This window comes from Phoenix dactylifera, chromosome 3 (genome assembly GCF_009389715.1).
Source record: "Phoenix dactylifera cultivar Barhee BC4 chromosome 3, palm_55x_up_171113_PBpolish2nd_filt_p, whole genome shotgun sequence".
In the NCBI taxonomy this organism is placed as follows: Eukaryota; Viridiplantae; Streptophyta; class Magnoliopsida; order Arecales; family Arecaceae; genus Phoenix; species Phoenix dactylifera.
This window is the reverse complement of record NC_052394.1, coordinates 19167084-19185224: the sequence shown is the minus strand read 5'-3', so window position 1 is coordinate 19185224 and position 18141 is coordinate 19167084. Positions and strand designations below refer to the sequence as shown.

At 39.3% G+C, this 18141-nt stretch overlaps 2 protein-coding genes across 2 annotated transcripts; one reads left to right on the top strand and one right to left on the bottom strand.

Moving 5' to 3' along the window:
* Window positions 1-1501: 1501 nt before the first annotated feature.
* Window positions 1502-4242, bottom strand: LOC103706314 (putative pentatricopeptide repeat-containing protein At3g11460, mitochondrial). The gene has a single exon (XM_008790376.4). It carries the CDS (start codon window positions 3925-3927, stop codon window positions 2020-2022), a length of 1908 nt encoding a protein of 635 aa, XP_008788598.4. The 5' UTR covers window positions 3928-4242; the 3' UTR covers window positions 1502-2019.
* A 720-nt stretch (window positions 4243-4962) lies between these two features.
* LOC103706241 (uncharacterized aarF domain-containing protein kinase At5g05200, chloroplastic) lies at window positions 4963-17939 on the top strand. Its single transcript, XM_039124899.1, has 11 exons — window positions 4963-5191; window positions 5608-5719; window positions 7045-7187; window positions 9370-9483; window positions 12122-12310; window positions 12389-12544; window positions 13439-13704; window positions 13880-13977; window positions 15410-15588; window positions 17129-17239; window positions 17509-17939. The coding sequence occupies exons 1-11, from the start codon at window positions 5123-5125 to the stop codon at window positions 17677-17679; spliced, it is 1608 nt and encodes a 535-aa protein (XP_038980827.1). The 5' UTR covers window positions 4963-5122; the 3' UTR covers window positions 17680-17939.
* The last annotated feature ends 202 nt before the right edge of the window (window positions 17940-18141 follow it).

Sequence of the window (18141 nt, the reverse complement as noted above, 5' to 3'; positions counted from 1 at the left end):
AAATTCAGCTGTGATATCCAGCAATTCGTTGCACAACATGATATTGATTCATCATTCAGGCCACTAAAATTATGTTTAAGAAATATGATACTTCTCTTACTTTTCTTGTTGTTTAAACCTGAACTCAATGTTTTATTCCATGTCACAAAATTTCATGCTTTTTATTGTTTTACTTTTCTTAGGTTATGTATACCAAAGGCGTCACATCTCTGGCTCTCTTCCCCACCAAATTCCGGAGGAGCTTTTGGGTTAAAAGAGGTGATTCTAGAATGTTCTAACTTAAAAAAAGAAAGATATATATCTGCCATTACTGCTACTAATATAAAATATATCAGAACTATTTAGACTTACATGTGCTGAATTGCTAATCATTCTAGTTGTTCTATTTTATTAAGCATTCTTAGAATCATTAGTTGTGTATCATATTTCCAAGCACTTGATATGCCTTCACAAGGTGATCTTTTCATTTCCATCGACCATGCAAGAAATTTTGTTGTGGTTGATGTAAGTGTGGTGGGGGAAGGCCTTTGAATCAGCTAGCAAGATAGCACGTATGGTTCCACGAGTTCTCTTTCATGACCAAGTTCACAGTCTTGAAAAATCATTACCTTGTCGCCAAGGTAGGAGCCTCGATTAAATCAGGAGACCACATGCCCCATGCCCGGATGGCTCTATGTGGATATGCTTTCGTTCCATCTGTACTGAGGTGGTGCTGGGGTGCCATACTCACACGTGAATGGCCCAGTGGGGTTTTCCACGGGTTGGGGAGGGTACATGGAAATTTGCAACCAGCATTGAATATTCCGTGGTGGAAGGGAGGCCCAGTGGGGGCTGCAATGCGGGTGGGGTTCTGCCTCTCCCCCTCCCCTCCTATTTTCTACCGGAAAAAATAAAAAATCATCACCTTAGTATGGTCTAATATTAGTCTTTATAGCAAGGTTGGTTGTATGGTCTAATATTAGTCTTGAGGTCCTTTTCTTACCTCTAGGGAGCAAGCCCTGTGACCATGTGTTTTCCCTTGGAACCACTCTCTTGCTTTCTCCCTCCTTTCGTATTCTCTCTCTTTCCTGCCTATTTTGCCGGATCCAACTGGAAGTTACCAAACATGCCCTTAGTTTCAAAACATAGTTTTAAGTTACAGCTGAAACGGATCATTTTCGGCTGGTCGAGATTGCATGGAAACTGACCTCTAGTTTTGGATTTCCGTGGTCAGTTTTGTCGAAGACTATTTGGGTTTTGGTAGTTTCAGCTAGTTTCAAACAAAACTGAATAAAACTAGCTATAAAAGCTTCTTTTAGGTATTATTTGTTTATAGTAATATTTGGGTGATTTCTTATTCATTTAAGTCATAGTGTATGCAATAGCAATTTAATGATTTTTCCTTCTTTTTGTAAGTGATGGGGTAGATAATGAATATAACCTTAATGGCCGAGGTGTCCAAAAATAGTTCCTCATTACAACCTATTGCAAAGACTAATTTGAACAACTGAACACGAGAAACTTTGAATATATAACATTTTTTAATTAAATAAATAACATTGTTTAACTACATGCAAATCATTAAATGGCCACTTAACTTCAAAAATATAATAATTCAATGTATTTGTGACTTGTAGGAGAAAATAAGAAAAGGCATGAAATTTTGGATGCACTTGATACTAAATGGCTTTAAATTTTGTAAATATAATGTATGAATTTTGTAAATTCATACATCTTTCTCCTGAAATGGCTAATTCAGTATGACCTTGGGAAGGAGCATCCGTGAGTCCCGAGTCCTTTCCAAGTGCTTTATTTTCTACTCAGGAGATTGTTACAGGTTGTATGCCAACTCGGCAAAAAGAATCAGCTATAGTTTCACTTTTCCATCGAGTTCAGAGCACCGCACTCCAGCAGCTCCTCTTCTCACTTCCAAGGGATCCACGAGCAGCAAAGTTCACCAACAATCCTTCCAAGAACCTTTTTACTCTTGAGATAATAAAACAATCCTTCCAGGAACACCCTCTTTTTGAGTAACAAGTTTCACCAATAATCTTTACAAGAACAAACTCCACCCTCAAAATGATGGAACCGGCTCGCATCCCTTACTACGAACTTTCGATTTGCTATATTAGAGACAACCTTCATGAACAAATGGCAATCCTCACATACCCTCAAGTTCTTGATCACCACAATCTCTGTCCCAGCTTCAGTATTCAAAAGCCCAAAAGCAACAGCCAACTTCTCGCTGTGGAACCCAGTTACTGGCAGAATCTTTCCCTTCTCATTCCTCAATTCATCCTTCTTGCTCTCCACTCCACAAGCCTCCTTCGCCAAAGCCTCCAGTTTAACCACCATCTCATAAATTCTCCTCGCCTGCGGGTGTGAATGGTCATCAGCCACGAACAAATGAACACTCCCCTCGAGCTCCATATAACTACACCCAGCATCCTTCCTCAGTCCTCTGCGTCTCATCATTGATCGAATTCTCGCCACACCATCTAACCTCCCGGCATCCGAATATACGTTTGATAACAAAACATAATACCCCACATTCATCGGCTCCAGCTTGACGACATGCTTGAAAGCCAATTCCCCCAACTCAACATTCTTATGAATCTTGCAGGCTCCCAAGAGTGCACCCCAGACGGCACCGTCAGGCTCCACCGGCATCGACTTAATGAGGTCCGATGCCTGCTCGAGCCGGCCGGCACGACCGAGCAGGTCGACCATGCATGCGTAGTGCTCCGGCCCGGGAACGACCCCAAAGAGCCTCTCCATTTTGGAGAAGTACTCCAATCCCTCCTCGGTCATTCCGGCATGGCTACAAGCAGACAGCACGCTCACCATTACAACTCCATCAGGTCGGATTCCACTGGCTCTCATCCTTTCAAAGAGCTGCAACGCGGCCACTCCATGCCCATGCATTCCGTAGCCAGCAATCATTGCAGTCCACGAGAAAATGCTTCTTTTCTGCATCATGTCGAATATCTCTCGCGCTCGAGCTAAATCACCACATCTAGCATGCAGGTTTATTAGTGCGTTCTTTAGATAGATATTGGAACCGTGGGCAGGATTTTGAGCTATATAACGCTCGATTCTCCGGCCAACGGAGTCGGCTCCGAGATGGGCGCAGGAGGCGAGCACGCCTACAAGGGTGACAGGGTCCGGCTCGACTTCGCCAGACTGCTCCATCTCGCGGTAGAGGTCCAGAACGCGAGGGGCGAGGCCGTTCTGGGCGTAGCCAGAGATCATGGCGTTCCACGAGATGAGCTGTTTTGGGTTGGGCATCTCGTCGAACATCTGGCGGGCGAGGTCGACGGCGCCGGCGCGAGCGTAGGCGGAGAGGAGGCAATTGGCGACGGAGGGTTCGCCGGTGAGGGCGACGCGGATGGCGCAGGCGTGGAGGGGCGGGACGGCGGAGTGGGCGCAGGAGGGGAGGAGGGCGAGGAGGGTGACGGCGTTGAAGGGGAGGGCAGAGCGGCGCATCCCGCGGAAGAGGGCGAGGGCACCGGAGGGGAGGGAGTGGCGGGCGTGGCCGGAGATAAGGGCGTTGAAGGCGACGACGAGGGTGGCGGCGGGGGCTGAGGGGGAGACGTCGGCGAAGAGGCGGCGGGAGAGCGGGAGGAGGGAGAGGCGGGAGTATGAGGAGAGGAGGGCGGTGAGGACGAAGGGGTGGGCGAGGGAGCCGGAGGAGATGGCGCGGGAGTGGAGCTGGGCGGCGGCGGAGGGGAGCGAGAGGGCGGCGGCGGCGAGGAGGGCGGCGGGGAGGGTGGAGGCGTCGGGCGGGGGGTTGGGGTGTCGGAACATGCGGCGGAGGAGGGCGAGGGCCTCGCCGTGGCGGCCGGCGTCGGTGAGCACGCGCAGGCGGGTGGTCCATGACTCGCCTTCGGTCGGGCCGGTCTCCTCTTTGTCGGATTTTTGGGTTGGAGGGGGAAGGCGTTGGATCATAATAATACGGGCGGAAAATGCTACATTTTTCTCTGCCAACCTCAACGGATTTCTTTGAGACCATCAGACCATCAAGAAGGTGGTAAATGGTTCCGGAATCCGATAAGGCACTTTTCATGGGTTTTAATTAGGCTGCACGTAATGACACTCCTTAGATGTTATAGGTGGGTATGATGGCCCTAAATTAAAATGCCTGGTAAATGAGAGGATCTGTAAATCAACTCTAAACAATCATAGCAAGATTCAGTAGCTATTGTTATGATTTGATATAACTGTAATTTTTCGGCTAAACTATGAAGTTAGTGCTCATGCATTTATGGATTCATAGAAACTTAAAACTCTATAAAAGAACTCTTATCCATCATTGTTAGTTTTTGGCACCCACTGCCCCTTACAGAACAAAGGCATCTCATTGATCCAAGCAATGCATCTTTTATAAGTTTGAAAAATTTATACTATAAATAGATCACAGGTTGTGGCTTGAGCTCATGGCTCCCTTCACATAGGAAGAAGATAAGAATCACTAAGCCAGCCTTGCTTTATTATTCAAGCATTCTATAGTTAGCCAAATTACATTTGAGCCTAACTAGACACTCACTTGTATTGCACCAATCCTTGGCTTCCATATTTACACATCAAAAATGAATAATTAAGAATGGTAGCATGCACCACTGAGCTTTAGTTTAGATGGCATCTTCTCTATCCTTCTAAACAAGAGGTTTGAGGTTAGGTTTCGAGTGACAACATCTTATTTTGACATGAATAAGTATATTTCCAGTTCTGGAAGCAGTAACTCGGTCTGGAATCTAGATTTTTGCCTAGATAAAGTATGACATAGAAGAGATTAGCCTCTTTTTTTTTTTCAATAATAATACTCTAGTGATAAATATATTTTTTAAAAATATTGGTTTCTCTTTCACAAGAATTAAATGTAGCATTGTGATTTGTGGCTAGGGGACAAAGGAGAGGACTGTCCTGCTGCGTTTTGTATCGTATCTAAGTGTAGATACGGAAGTATGAGACAGAATCCATCGTGTAAAAATCTTCTCCAAGATCCGGAGCCCATCGGAACGTGGCGCTCTGTGCATCAAGAACTCCATTCGGGCGTTCCGAAAGCGTGAAGCCACGCGAAGGGAAAAGGCCCCTCACCGTTTTCTTCTCCTCTGTAGCTCTTGCCCAAGGTCAGTTCTCGGCCATGCCGGTCTCCCCGTTTCGAGGTGCTGCCGCCTATGCTCGGGTTCCTCTCCTTCTCAACCACTTCCAGGTCCGCCCTCCCACATTCTCCTATCTTTGGATCTCTGTTCAAGGTTTTCTTCAAGTCCTTCAGCTTATATTTATGCGATCCTCTAACTGTATGGATCTAGATTGCTTCCTGTACCATCGCTTCCAAGGAATTTCTTTCATTTTTCTTCTTTCTCCCTTTTTTTAAATTTACTACAGTCGTGGCGAGCTTCTCTGTACCACTTTATATTTAAATTTTCGATTTTTTTCTGCACTGGCATTAAAATTACCATTTTGGACGGTAATAGGGTAATTCTGATTCGTTTTTAGAATTTGATTCGTGAATCTTCATAAATAGTCCAATTACTTAAATTTAGGGTTTTTAGCAGCCAAGATGATTTTTTCCCCTAAAAATTGAATTTTTGAAATTTTATCGGAAGTTCAATTTTAAAATTTCAGCTGCCTGCGATTAGTGGCACAGTTCGGATGAGGAAGTTCAATGATCGGCGGAGTAGAGTCTCTTTGTTTGCTCGCTATTCACAAGCTCAGGACTTCTCTAATCGCTTCCGAGGTACCCTATCTTGCAAACTTTTTCTTGTAATTTTCAGCTAGGCATGGAACCGACAGATTGCACTGCTTTGGAAAACCGAAATTCATTTTATTTTGCTAAAGAAAGGCTAAAGATGTGATCTTGGTATTTAGGTTTTAGCATACACTTACTTTATCTGTTTGTTTAAATTTTCTCATACTCCAAAGAATGTGGATAGATTTTTGGCTGTTGATATGTCCATTGAATGATTTCTGCTAATAGATGTAGAATCTATTTAAAAGCTGGAGCCAGATTATCTTGTTCTGAGAGGAATAAATTCTTGTGGAAACTCTCTTCTTGAAGTAGGTCGTGTGACGTTAAATGGGATAAATGGCAGACTAGCACTCACTCAATTTTTCACTCTCTCCCTGGCAAAACTTGATGTAAGGTGTAATAATATCTCATACTGCAACAAATTAAGCGCAACCATATGATCAATTTGAGTTCAAATGGACTCTTCTTAGGAGGTTATAACTCATAGATTTTGTAAAGAAAGGAGGAGGGAAGAGGTGCCATTTAGCAGCATGGGTTGGTTCATGCTCAAGCTGGAATGCCCTTTTTTCATGCAAAGACAATATACCCAGACAAATACCTTGAATGAAGTTGGTAAAATTGCATATGATTTCAGTGTTTGCTAGAGATCGTATCTTTTCTTGTAGATTACCACCTGGCATGACAGGTGAGCATAGTTGAAAGATATGTTATAATTAAACACAGTTACAGAAGCATGCCGACTCTAAGTTTCATCTTGAATACTACAATTATTGTTTCAAATTGCTTTCCATTGTCATATAAGAAGGCATGCTAGTCCCAAGCCTGAATTGAGAAGGTTAACATTGTCATTACCTGATAAAAGGAGGCTCAAGTATGTATGTCATCTGAGCTAGTCCCTAATAGAAATGTTTTGGCAAGGAAAGAACTATAAAGTGGACTGAAATTCACCGATGAAAGCTTGATGGTTTTGTGTTGATGCACGAGGATGTCAATTCCTTTTGTATCTTTATGTCATGAAAAAGAGTTCTGAAACCGTATGAGATTTAGTCCAGGTTATTTTTATTTGTCCAAAGTTATCTCATGCATCTTGTAGTTCTTTTCTATTACTTAACGGATTGGTTGGGCGTTTCACCCTTCTTCTGTCATTGACCACCTAAAAAATCAAGGGTTCATGAATTGAGATCAAAGGCAGAAATGCACTTTTGGTTCTTCATTTTCAGAGAGGTAACAGATGCATGATCAGCTGCCTTCCTCTCTCCTCCCTTCTTTTATAATCGGGGCACACTTATGTTATACTCTTCATTTTACTCCAGACAGAATCGACAACTTGCCCAAGTTGGTTGAAGACATTCTCCAAACATCAATTAATACAGGGCCTAGGGGTGCATTGAGGCTAGCACAGGGCATTCAAGCTGTTATTGGGGTTGGCGGGGAGTGGCTCACTGATGTTTCTAAGGTATGGGTATGTTCCTATATTGCTGCAAACATTTGTATCTGGCACTAGTTAGGTATTTTATGTAGTCACCTCATTTCATTTGTACCACTTTATATTGTTAATACACCTTTGTTCACATTTTGTTTTGTTATGATCTCACCACTCTTTATGTAACCACAGAATTATGTACATTCTTTGTGTGGGAGAGTCCATCTCTCCGCTCCTTGTGTCTGTAAGTTGTTACCATTTTCTAATTGCAATTTAGGTAAATGAGGTGGTGAAAATCTTTCAAATGGTACGGATTTTACTATATAAAAGGGAATAATTTAGCCAAGATTCCAAATAATTCTTGGAATTATGCAAAATTTGGAATAATCACAAATTCTTGCAATAAATTATTGCAAAAACTAGAAGAAAACTGGAAATACATTGACTGTGCATTTTAGTGTACAAAAGAAAACTATTCTTGGATGGTAAAGAAAACACCATACAACTGAATGATGTTGAACATATTTAGAAGATTCAAGATACCTACGGTTCATATTTGCAGACAAGCTGAAACGAGATCTATTATGTTTCTAAATGACAAACCTGTGAATCTAGGTCCTAGACTTTAACGGATGCATCTACCATGAAAAATGCTAGAGATCACCTACTATATCATTGCTTAGTTTGCCGGTCCTATGGAACCTGGTTATTGGCTTATTGGTACTTGGGGTCGAATTCAGCCACCTACCCCCAATATACTTCACCAATCCCCAACTGCCAGATTGGCCTAGTGGCTGAGCGATGATATGGAGGGTGATATGTATCTATGCTCAACCACTATCAGAAATTTTCTATGTAGGCCACTAAGTGATCTGGAGTCTATATAAAATTAAGAAAAAAAACTAGTGGTCACTGGATTTACAGCATTATTTAAAAGTTAAAACTTACTATCTATCATCACTCAATTGGAACGAGTTGCAGAAGGCAGACAGCTTGGGTAAATCATTCAACCTTTTAGTTATGAGAAATCACGACTTTGCTTCATTGATGGTTGAAATCAATAAGAACTGGAGAATTAAAGAATTGTATTGTTTTTACTTTATTGATTATTATATGTAGAATAGTATAAATGAACTCATAGGACTTATTTGCATATTATATGCACATAAGAATCACCAATATTAGATCTGCTTGCATAGAAACCCCAAAGGAGATAATAAAAAAGAGCAGAACAAGCTTAGGAACCCTTCCGCCCTAACTAGTCCATTAGTGGCTGAGATCATTAGCCCATTAGTGCAGTTCATTGGGCCTAGTAGACTAGTCCATTAGTTTTGCCTGTCTAGAGTTTGTCCATCAATCAATCTTCTGATATGATTTGGCTTCCTAGGCTTGTACGGCTCAAAACTAATGGACTACTCTGCTGCGCTCAATGATCTGCACTAATGGACCAATGATCTCAGCCGCAGGTAGTTAGAGTGGACTATTAGCTTGGACTGCTGAGGGTTTCTGAGATTAAAATGTTTCTAGATTATTCATTTCGGGATGATTGTACGTAAGGCTTGTAATCAACCTAAGGAGAAAGATGGAGGAAAAGGGGCCTTAATTAACATTTGCCCACTTGATTTTCTAGCCAATTCCCAAAGATGGTGGAACCGTCCACCATAGAAGGATCATGAACATTAGGGCACCTGCATATTGCACACTTTTATCATTTGAAATACTTCATGTAGGAGGATTAAATGATTTTGTGCCTTCTCTTTTACCACTAATTTTTTAGTAAAAAAAAGTCAACTCCTAATTTCTAGTATTTTAGGTGCTATATTTGTCCTTCATATATTTTTGCATTTTTCTTATCTTGAGTCATGTTTTTAGAGATGTAAAGGAGTTTTCTTGATCACTTCATCTACATCTCTATTACATATTTAGTTATATAAAATTCTAAACATTTTTTTTTATTATCTTCGTTCTTTCGTTGATAAAAAGACATTTTAATTTTCTTGTATAAAAGATAGGTCTACTTGCTGTCTACATTGGAAATATTACCTTAAAACCTTCTCGATTTGCTAGTTATCAACTGCCATTTCTAGTGCCTTATTGCGCCTGCTTAGCCATAGAGCTCTAGTGTTTAAGCATATCTGTATTTGTGAAAATGACCTTTTCCATCAATCTTTTCTTGTAAGTCAAAGTTGGGATCATTTTCTTTGATTTTGTGCAGGCAACAAATACATCTGCAGGGCTGCCAACCCAAATGCAGCTTGGATTACTTTCTCCCTTTTATCTGCGGAGATTATTTGAACGCATGGGAGCAACTTATATCAAGCTAGGCCAAGTATGAACCGAAAAAATGTGGTATTAGATTTAATATTGGTTACCTTTCTGTAGCTTTTGAAAGTATTATTTCAATACGTTTGATATGAAATGCCCTCTATTGGCTAATGTTCTAAGAACTAATACAATCTGATATCTGGTAATTTTTTTGAGCAACAAGTTGATTTTATGTATAACAACTAATAATCTTTAATATCTACATAGAGACTTCCAAGTTAGGTATTACATGATAAAACATCAATTTGTATATGTAAGACTTATCTCGATTGTTTGCCGAATTGATGCTGGGTGTCAGTCGACAACCAATTCGGTACGGTACTAGTACATACTGTATTGACTCGTGGCATATTAGAAGCGGGGGAAGGGAAGGGGGAGGGGGGAGGGAGAGGGAGGATAGAGAGAGTGGGAAAAGGGGGGAGAGAGGCATACCTCATTGGCAGTAGCGATAAAATTCTAATCCTAGCCGCGAAGTCATTGTCGTCTCAGAATTCTAACCCCAGCCAGCGTTGTCGTTACGGAGCCGTCATTGTGGAGTCATTATCATTGGGGAGCATAGAGAGGGAGGGGCCAGAGGAAGATCGAGTGGGGAGAATCAAGAGAAAGGGAGAGTGGGAGAGGAGAATTGAGAGAAAGAGAGAGGAAGGAGGCATACCTCGTTGGCAGCGGCCACGAAACCCTAACCCTAGTCGCGGAGACATCGTCGTCATGGAAACCGCAGAGCATCGAGAGAGAGGGTAGAGGGGAGAGGAAGACTGGGACAGGAGAATCGAGACAGAGGGAGAGAGGGAGAAGATCGGGAAGGGTTTTTAATAAAAAAAACCGGTTCAGTTGTGGAATTGGATTGACCAGCCGAACTATCCTAGTAATTGACTGGTCTGACTTGATACACCCCAAACTGTTCGGTTTGGTCCCAAACCGGACAGTTCGGCGGTCCTTGCTTTTCTCCATATATATATGTGTGTGTGTGTGTGTTTGTGTATATATGTATATATGTATATATATGCATGTATACATTTTATGTATATTATATATATTTATATATCATACATGCCTTGATGCATATGCCTCTCATATTATAATTTTTTTTATATGTAATGTGTATAGCATGGATGCATAACAGAACCCCCTAATATTGAGTTACAAATTAGATACTAAACAAATGAGGAAATCGGACCTAAGGCCCACAGTCGAGCTGTCTTTTCCTTGCTCACTCAGAAACTAAGGAAAAACTAACAATCCTTCTTTGGATACAGTTTATTTGCAGAGTTGGTGATGCTTGGAATATTTTGGTAGAAGATGATGCTTAGGAGATAAAAATAATATTTCACTAGAATTATATATGTTAATATATAGAAAGATTATAAATGCTTGAAACCTTTTGCATGTATCGTACTATTCACAAATTTGAACAAAGAGAAAGAGGAATTTTCTTTTGCATCAATATTTAAAAGATACAAAAAAGATTACTGCATAGGGAAGCTTGTTGTATTTGATATGTAAAGGGATTACAGAGACTTCTATGTGCATATTATCAATTTGCAAATGATTATATCAGGTCTATCTAACAGAATACTGGTAAATTTAATATACAATAGGTAATACCTAACATTCATCTTTTCCACTGTCTTTATTAATTGTCAATTCAATGGTAGTTTTATTATCCTATTCTAAGTGATGCTTATTCACTTCTATGGGTTTTACGAAACTAGCACAGATTCATGTAAATTTTATATGAAATGAAGCTAATTAAAGAGCCAAAGCTTAGTTGATTTGCTTAATTTTACATCAATTTTTTGCATGCCATGCATCTTGAATTCTTTATCTTCTGGACTTCTGTGGTTATTCTATTTGTCAAGGATATGTAAACTACATTGTTGAACGTACCTATATTATCTGCACTTGAAATTCTTCTCTGCAGCATGGATGCTCTAACTTATTTATACCAGCAGACCTTTGGGTTGCTATCCACAAGATCAAGATAATATCACTGCCTTCATTACTTAAAGGAATTTCTTTTCTTTAATATGTACATATTGTATGTATCTATAGTTATATTTTATTCTTTGTCTAGCACCTTTCATCATGGATGCTTGATGCCTTTGTTCTTTTCATCCTGCCTTCATTTCTTATTATGCTCGGGCAACGATCTGTATCCAGTTCCTTTTGAAATATTTTTCAACCAGATTTGTCCATCAACTGTTGTTTAAAGTACTAGCAATTGTGAATCCTACTTGTGAATCCATCAACTGTTGTTTAAAGTATCGTCTTTAATGCATTAAAATACAGTGTTCTGCTTATTTCTTTTTAACATATTCATAATCATTACTGGATACAATGATACTGTTTGACCCCTGCTTCTCTTGAGAGTTCATTGTCATTCTATGCTTGTATTTTGCATATATATATATATTTTTATTTTTGATGCTGCCATCCAGATTTGAACTCATGACCTCTTCCAATGTGGAGAGGGGTGCCAACTGCAAACTGCTAATCAACTGAGCTAAGATTGTTTGTTGAATGTTACTTTTCTGTTATATGGAAGTTTTGTAAACTTCAGCAGACCGGTAAACTGGAGTTAAAACTTTGGAGTTACTAAGATTGGAAAATCTGGATGCTTATCTGATGATGCAAAGGTGCAGTTCATAGCATCTGCACCAACATTATTTCCTGCAGATTACATTCAGGAATTTCAGAACTGCTTTGATCGAGCTCCTCCAGTTCCCTTTAATGAAATCGAGGCTATATTGCGTGAGGAATTGCAGAGGCCATTAGATAGTGTTTATGAGTATATTGATCCAGTGCCAATTGCCTCAGCCTCAATAGCTCAGGTTTGTTAAAGACATTCCTATCTTCCATACTGATTCATCTAAGGTAGAATTATTGGGAAGTCCTATAGCTCTTCGCAGGTTCATGGTGCAAGGCTGAAAAGTTCGCAGCAAGAAGTGGTGATAAAGGTCTTAAAACCTGGTATAGAAGATATACTTGTTGCAGATTTGAACTTTGTTTACGTTGTTGCTCGCATTCTGGAGTTTGTGAACCCTGAACTTCAGCGTACATCACTGGTATGTGACTGGTTGCTCTGATTATTAAGAACCATAATGGAAACTGACATATTCCCAGTAATCAGGCGTTAATCTTATATATTACACGTCAATTCATGCTTCTCTGACTAAAGAGTTGCCAAAATAAAAATTAATAACACAAACATGTGCCAACAATTCTTACACGGACGTTTATAATTTATCCAAAGAGAATAATCAGATGTGTATCAGGATTCATCCTGTCATTGCTTTGTCGGAAAATAAGACCAAACTAAATAGTATTCATTATAGGAGTGAGCTATCAGTAAAAATCGTTTTAGAATTTGAACATTGCGTGTGCATGGAACTTAAACTGAGCAAGAAGAGTATGTGTCAGGTATTTCATTATTTGAATCAAAAGTTCTTGTTCTATCACTGGTCAACTTTTTGCCAGGCATTTGTTTTCCCAATTCCAGACCCTTGTGAGTCTCATATCCATGGTGTCAAAAAATTCCTTCGATTCATTATGTTTTCTGCCATGATCTTTTGTTTTTGGCTCCAAATGAGTCAGTGTCTTCTCTTTATGCCAGTGGATTAGGGATGTTTAACCGGTAGTTCTAACAAATAACATATTAGAAACAAAGCTAAATTACCTACTTTTCCACCCAAAACTACTGTCTAGTTTGATTAGCCGTGTTGTTCTTTTGGGAAATAAAAATTGTTTTTGAAACCAAAAGTGCATCTAAGCATGAGTGTCATGCTACATGAGTGGCATGTTACTGCTTATTTCTGTTATTTACTTAAAAGCTAGAACAAACTGATGCAGCTACCTCATTTAAGCAAAAATATTGTCTTTTATGTTTAAATTATTTTCTTTTTGCATCTTTCAAGATTTGATACCTGTTTTCATTAATTTTGAGAAACTCTTAACACCAGGTAGGTATTGTCAAAGATATAAAAGAATCAATGCTCGAAGAGGTTGACTTCCGAAAAGAAGCTGTAAATATTGAATCTTTCAGGAGATATTTAGAAAACATGGGACTAGAGAGGCAGGCCAAGGCTCCAATGGTCTATCGACACTGTAGCACACGGCGTGTATTGACAATGGAGAGACTCTATGGAGTTCCTCTCACTGATCTAGATTCTATAAGATCACTTGTTCCTGATCCTGAGATGACTCTAGTAACTGCACTTAATGTCTGGTAAAGATTTCAATATATCAGCACTACCACGACAATGTCTTTCCAGGATTCACTATGCGATAATCGCTACTAGTTAACAGATAGACCTGCTTTGCAGCACCCTCAAAATGTTTTCGTAATATTTGTTGTATTAAGATATTTTTAGCTCTAATTTAGAAATGACATTCTTATGCAGGTTTGGAAGCTTGATCGCATGTGAGACCTTCCATGCAGATGTGCATGCAGGGAACTTATGGTTGCTTCGTGATGGCCGCATTGGGTTTCTTGATTTTGGTATATTCTAGTTTGACTTCCCTATTAACAACCTTACATATCTTCAGAATTTTGCGAATTTGATCATGATTTCTTGAACCAGTAAAAATACACCATATATAGGCAGCTTGCTTAAAACTTAAAATATAATGGGTAAAAACTTGTAGTCACATAATGACACTGGGGGAACAACCTATCCTTCAAGTCAAGAATATAGATTATGACTCTGTAAGTGCTATTTGTTATTTTTGCAAAGTTAGTCTGTCTGACATGCCATGCAAAACCTGCGGTATTTATGTGATTTAGGTTCTTAATGCAAAGTTATTATTCCACTGCTATTTATCTTAGTCCAGAATGTAAAGTTGATTGCTTTTATTGCTGCTGTATTTTATATGCCGCCCATAGTTGTGTACATATTAACATAATATGCATGTATGTTGTAGATCCATGCACAGATTGAGTGCTTTCTTGGCCTGCATTCTGGGGTCTTGGTCTGGTCATTGGGTCAGTTTAGGCATATACATTCTCTAGTTCCAATTTTTGGCTTGGAATTTTAGGCCTCATCAATATTTTTAAGGCTTGGGCTTAAATTGGCCTGACCTGACCCTATTTCATGAAAAAATATGTTTTATTTGTCTTAAAAGTATAAATAATTATCTTTCTAGGAAACGGTTGTGAGCTATCCCTCAACCCTAGCCAACCTCTGCTCTCTGTTTTCAGCCTCTCATTCTTCTCTTTCTTCTGAAGGATTCCAGCCTGCATCCAGATTGCGTTCAGGCTAGCATTCTCTGACTGGGTGCAGGTCATGGCCCAGCCAGCCTGCCAATGCATGGGTTTATTTGGTGTCAATATGTCATAGCTAAAATGCAAGGCTCCATCCACAATATGCCTGTAGCTGTGTCAAATTATCTGTAAATTTGAAGATCCAAGCTTGATGCTAACCTTGTCTTATTTTCTCATATGACTGAATATTGGCTTGAGGGATGCCTACTAATTCATGATCTGGTTTTACTTGCTTTGGATGAAAAAAGAGAAGCAATAAATTAATCCTCTAGTCATGGAGTGGCATGGGCTATTGATCCTGCACACATGGTAACCTTCTGACCAGAATCTTACCTTTGAATTGCGTGTAGGCTGTTGGATTTCACAGGTTCCAGCTGATATACATCCCTAAATATGCAATCCTACTTATAGATGATTTTTGCCGACAACCCAAGTACATTTTTCTAATTTGTTGTCTTGATTTTGTGCTTCAGTTATTTTCTTTAAAAAATAGAAATATCAGAAGGTTTCTAAATTGCATTCTTAAAAAACCAAATGTATCTTCTCTTCTGTGCTGATGTTGTGTTAAAGATGTGCTAGAGGGAGTGACCATTAGGTTTTTTGCTACAACATTGATGATTCAGCATGAAAATATTATTGACATATTTAATAATGATGTTAAATTCTTCAGGAATTGTGGGCCAAATATCTCCAAAGACATGGGCTGCTATGGAAATCTTTTTGGAATCCTTTGCAACTGAAGATTATGAAGCTATGGCTTCTTCCTTGATTCAAATGGGTGCTACAGAAGAGGATGTAGATGTTAAAGCCTTTGCAAGAGACTTGGAAAAGTTATTCTCATCAATACAGGTGTGGTATATCACATTTAGTGATCATGCATTTGCTGCATTGTTACCAACTATTTCTTCACTGGAGAAGTAATTAAAGCTTATGTTTTGGCAAACGAGTACTTTCTCTCTTTCATTACTTTAAGTGTATTTGGTTTAGAAGGCGGCAATCTTTTTTTTTTCTCTTTGGATGATTTTTGCCATTGAACTTAGTTATCTAAATTCAACGATTGAAACTATTGACCTGCCTATTGACAGCCCAAAAGAGAAATGACATTAAACTGAAGTACAGAACCAGAGACACCGAATTACAAATGCTGTACAGTAACTGCCAAAAAGGAAAATAATATTATAACAAGAAGGCACAAACTACCAAAGAAGGAAAATAAACAACATAGCACAAAGCATTCTTGTTCTGGAAGTAAACTATATCATTCAATTTGGTTTATTAGATTAAAGAAAGTGATTCTTTGAGGGGGAGCATAAACTGACTTCTAGATGGCGCCAGAAAAAAGTACGTAAGACTAGGCCCCTGACATTAACACAGACAGAAAATCACAAAATGTGGTACTAGTTATTAACAAAAGAAATAAACAAGAAAGCAAACAAACAGAATCTAAAAAGGAGGTAATAGCTTTAGCAGCTTGCAGATCAGAAGGCACCCTTTGAATCCTCCATAGAACTGCCACTGCATAAAATGCCCTAATTATGAAACCAATAATTTCTTAGCCACCAGATTCATATTCTTGGGTCGTTTTTTGAAGATTGCTCCCACTGAGCCAAATTGGACTAAAAAACGTCTTGTGTGTTGGTGGGACTCGGTCACCCTGGGTTATTGTTTGATCCCTGGAAGATTTTTTTCAGAACCTAACCAATTTCCCTGAAAATGACAGGTGGGAGAGAGAGCATTGTAGGGTCAACATGATCTGGCACACACATATATTGGAATTGAAATAAAAATTTGGCACTCATTTTTTTCCACCATAACTCGATCATCTGCTCTCCATCTCCCTGGCTCCGTTGTAGATTTCTCAACTTTGTGGTACCTTCAGGAAACAAAGCCTACAGAAGACCCTGAAATTTTCGGGGCAATATGGTTGTTTTGAAATTGTTGGCCGGCTAGTGAGTCGCCTTGATGTTAGGAAAGCACATAAGAAGACGCTAAACAAGGCAGTGAACTGATTCTTTAAAAATGCAGCAAGAAATATTCATTTTTCCCCCCTTTTTGGTGAGCTTTCCTGCCCTTTTTCATCTTACATACATATTTTATTAAATATGCATTTATTCCATATAATTATTCTTTTGCCTTTGATTGTGTGCGTGCATGTAAAGATGCTATGGCTTTCATGTAAGTGCTGCCAGTATTGTATTTGTAGATGCTAGTATACTTAAATTCCTGGAAATTTTGGAGTCATTTGATAGTTATGAAAGTTCCCTACTTAGAGAATCTTACAAATTCATAATCATACGAAAGCAGATTGACTATTGAATGTGGGATTTAGGTTTTTCATTTAAATTCTGTCTTGTTGCTTTTGGTGGTCACTATGGTTGATCTCTGGCAGGACCTAGACACTGAGATTGTTGTTGCAACTGCTAGAGGGCCAAATGCAGCAGCTGTCTCTGCTAATGTTGTCGTTGATGAAAGGCAGATGAATGCTCTATTCCTGGATGTGGTAAGCTAGTTTGTGGAAATGAAGAATTGTTCATTGCACAGATAACACAATGATGTTAAAATTCCTACAGTAAATTGCTTCTGAATTTCATCTGCTGGACGGAAATACAAAATCACCTTGCATATGGACCTTCAAAGTTGAATTATTTTGGCAAAAATGGATTATTTTGATCAAATGCTATACATTGTCATATTTTCTTTAGAATTAATCGTGAATACTGGAAATGCTTTGGTTGTTTGGCATACATTATCAATTTGGTTTTCTTGCAGGTAAGGGTTAGTGAGTCATATGGGTTGAAATTTCCTCGTGAGTTCGCACTTCTAATGAAACAACTTCTGTATTTTGATCGTTATACTCGAATTTTGGCACCCAACATGAACATGCTCCGGGACCAGAGGATCACCATTGTCTCCAACCGAAGGATGAGGGCCATAAATTAGTTCCAATGAAGTTGCGGAATCCAGATAATTGTTTTGCAGAGTTACTTGCAAAGCTTTTTGGTTGTATCATATTTGTAAATAGAGTAATGATTGTTAGGTCCTGAGATCTATGGGGACACACCTAATAAGTGAAAAGATAGGATGCAGAGAAATATGCATCAGGAATACAAGAAGTGTTTTGTTTGCTGGCATAAAGTGTTGTCACATTGGATTCTACGTTTCTTATTCTTTTATGGACAGGGTATCAGATTTATATCGCAGACACTATTGCCTATCAACATATCTTTTCCTATATGCGCTACTGGGGAGAATAATACATTTGAAAACATATTCATATTATATATTAGTATCATATAATAAAGCAACTGAAATATTGAACTAATATTGCAGTCTGTACTTCAATCCATCTTAAGTATGTTGCTCCAGTTACTTCATAACTTTTCAAGATCTTTGGAATCCCAT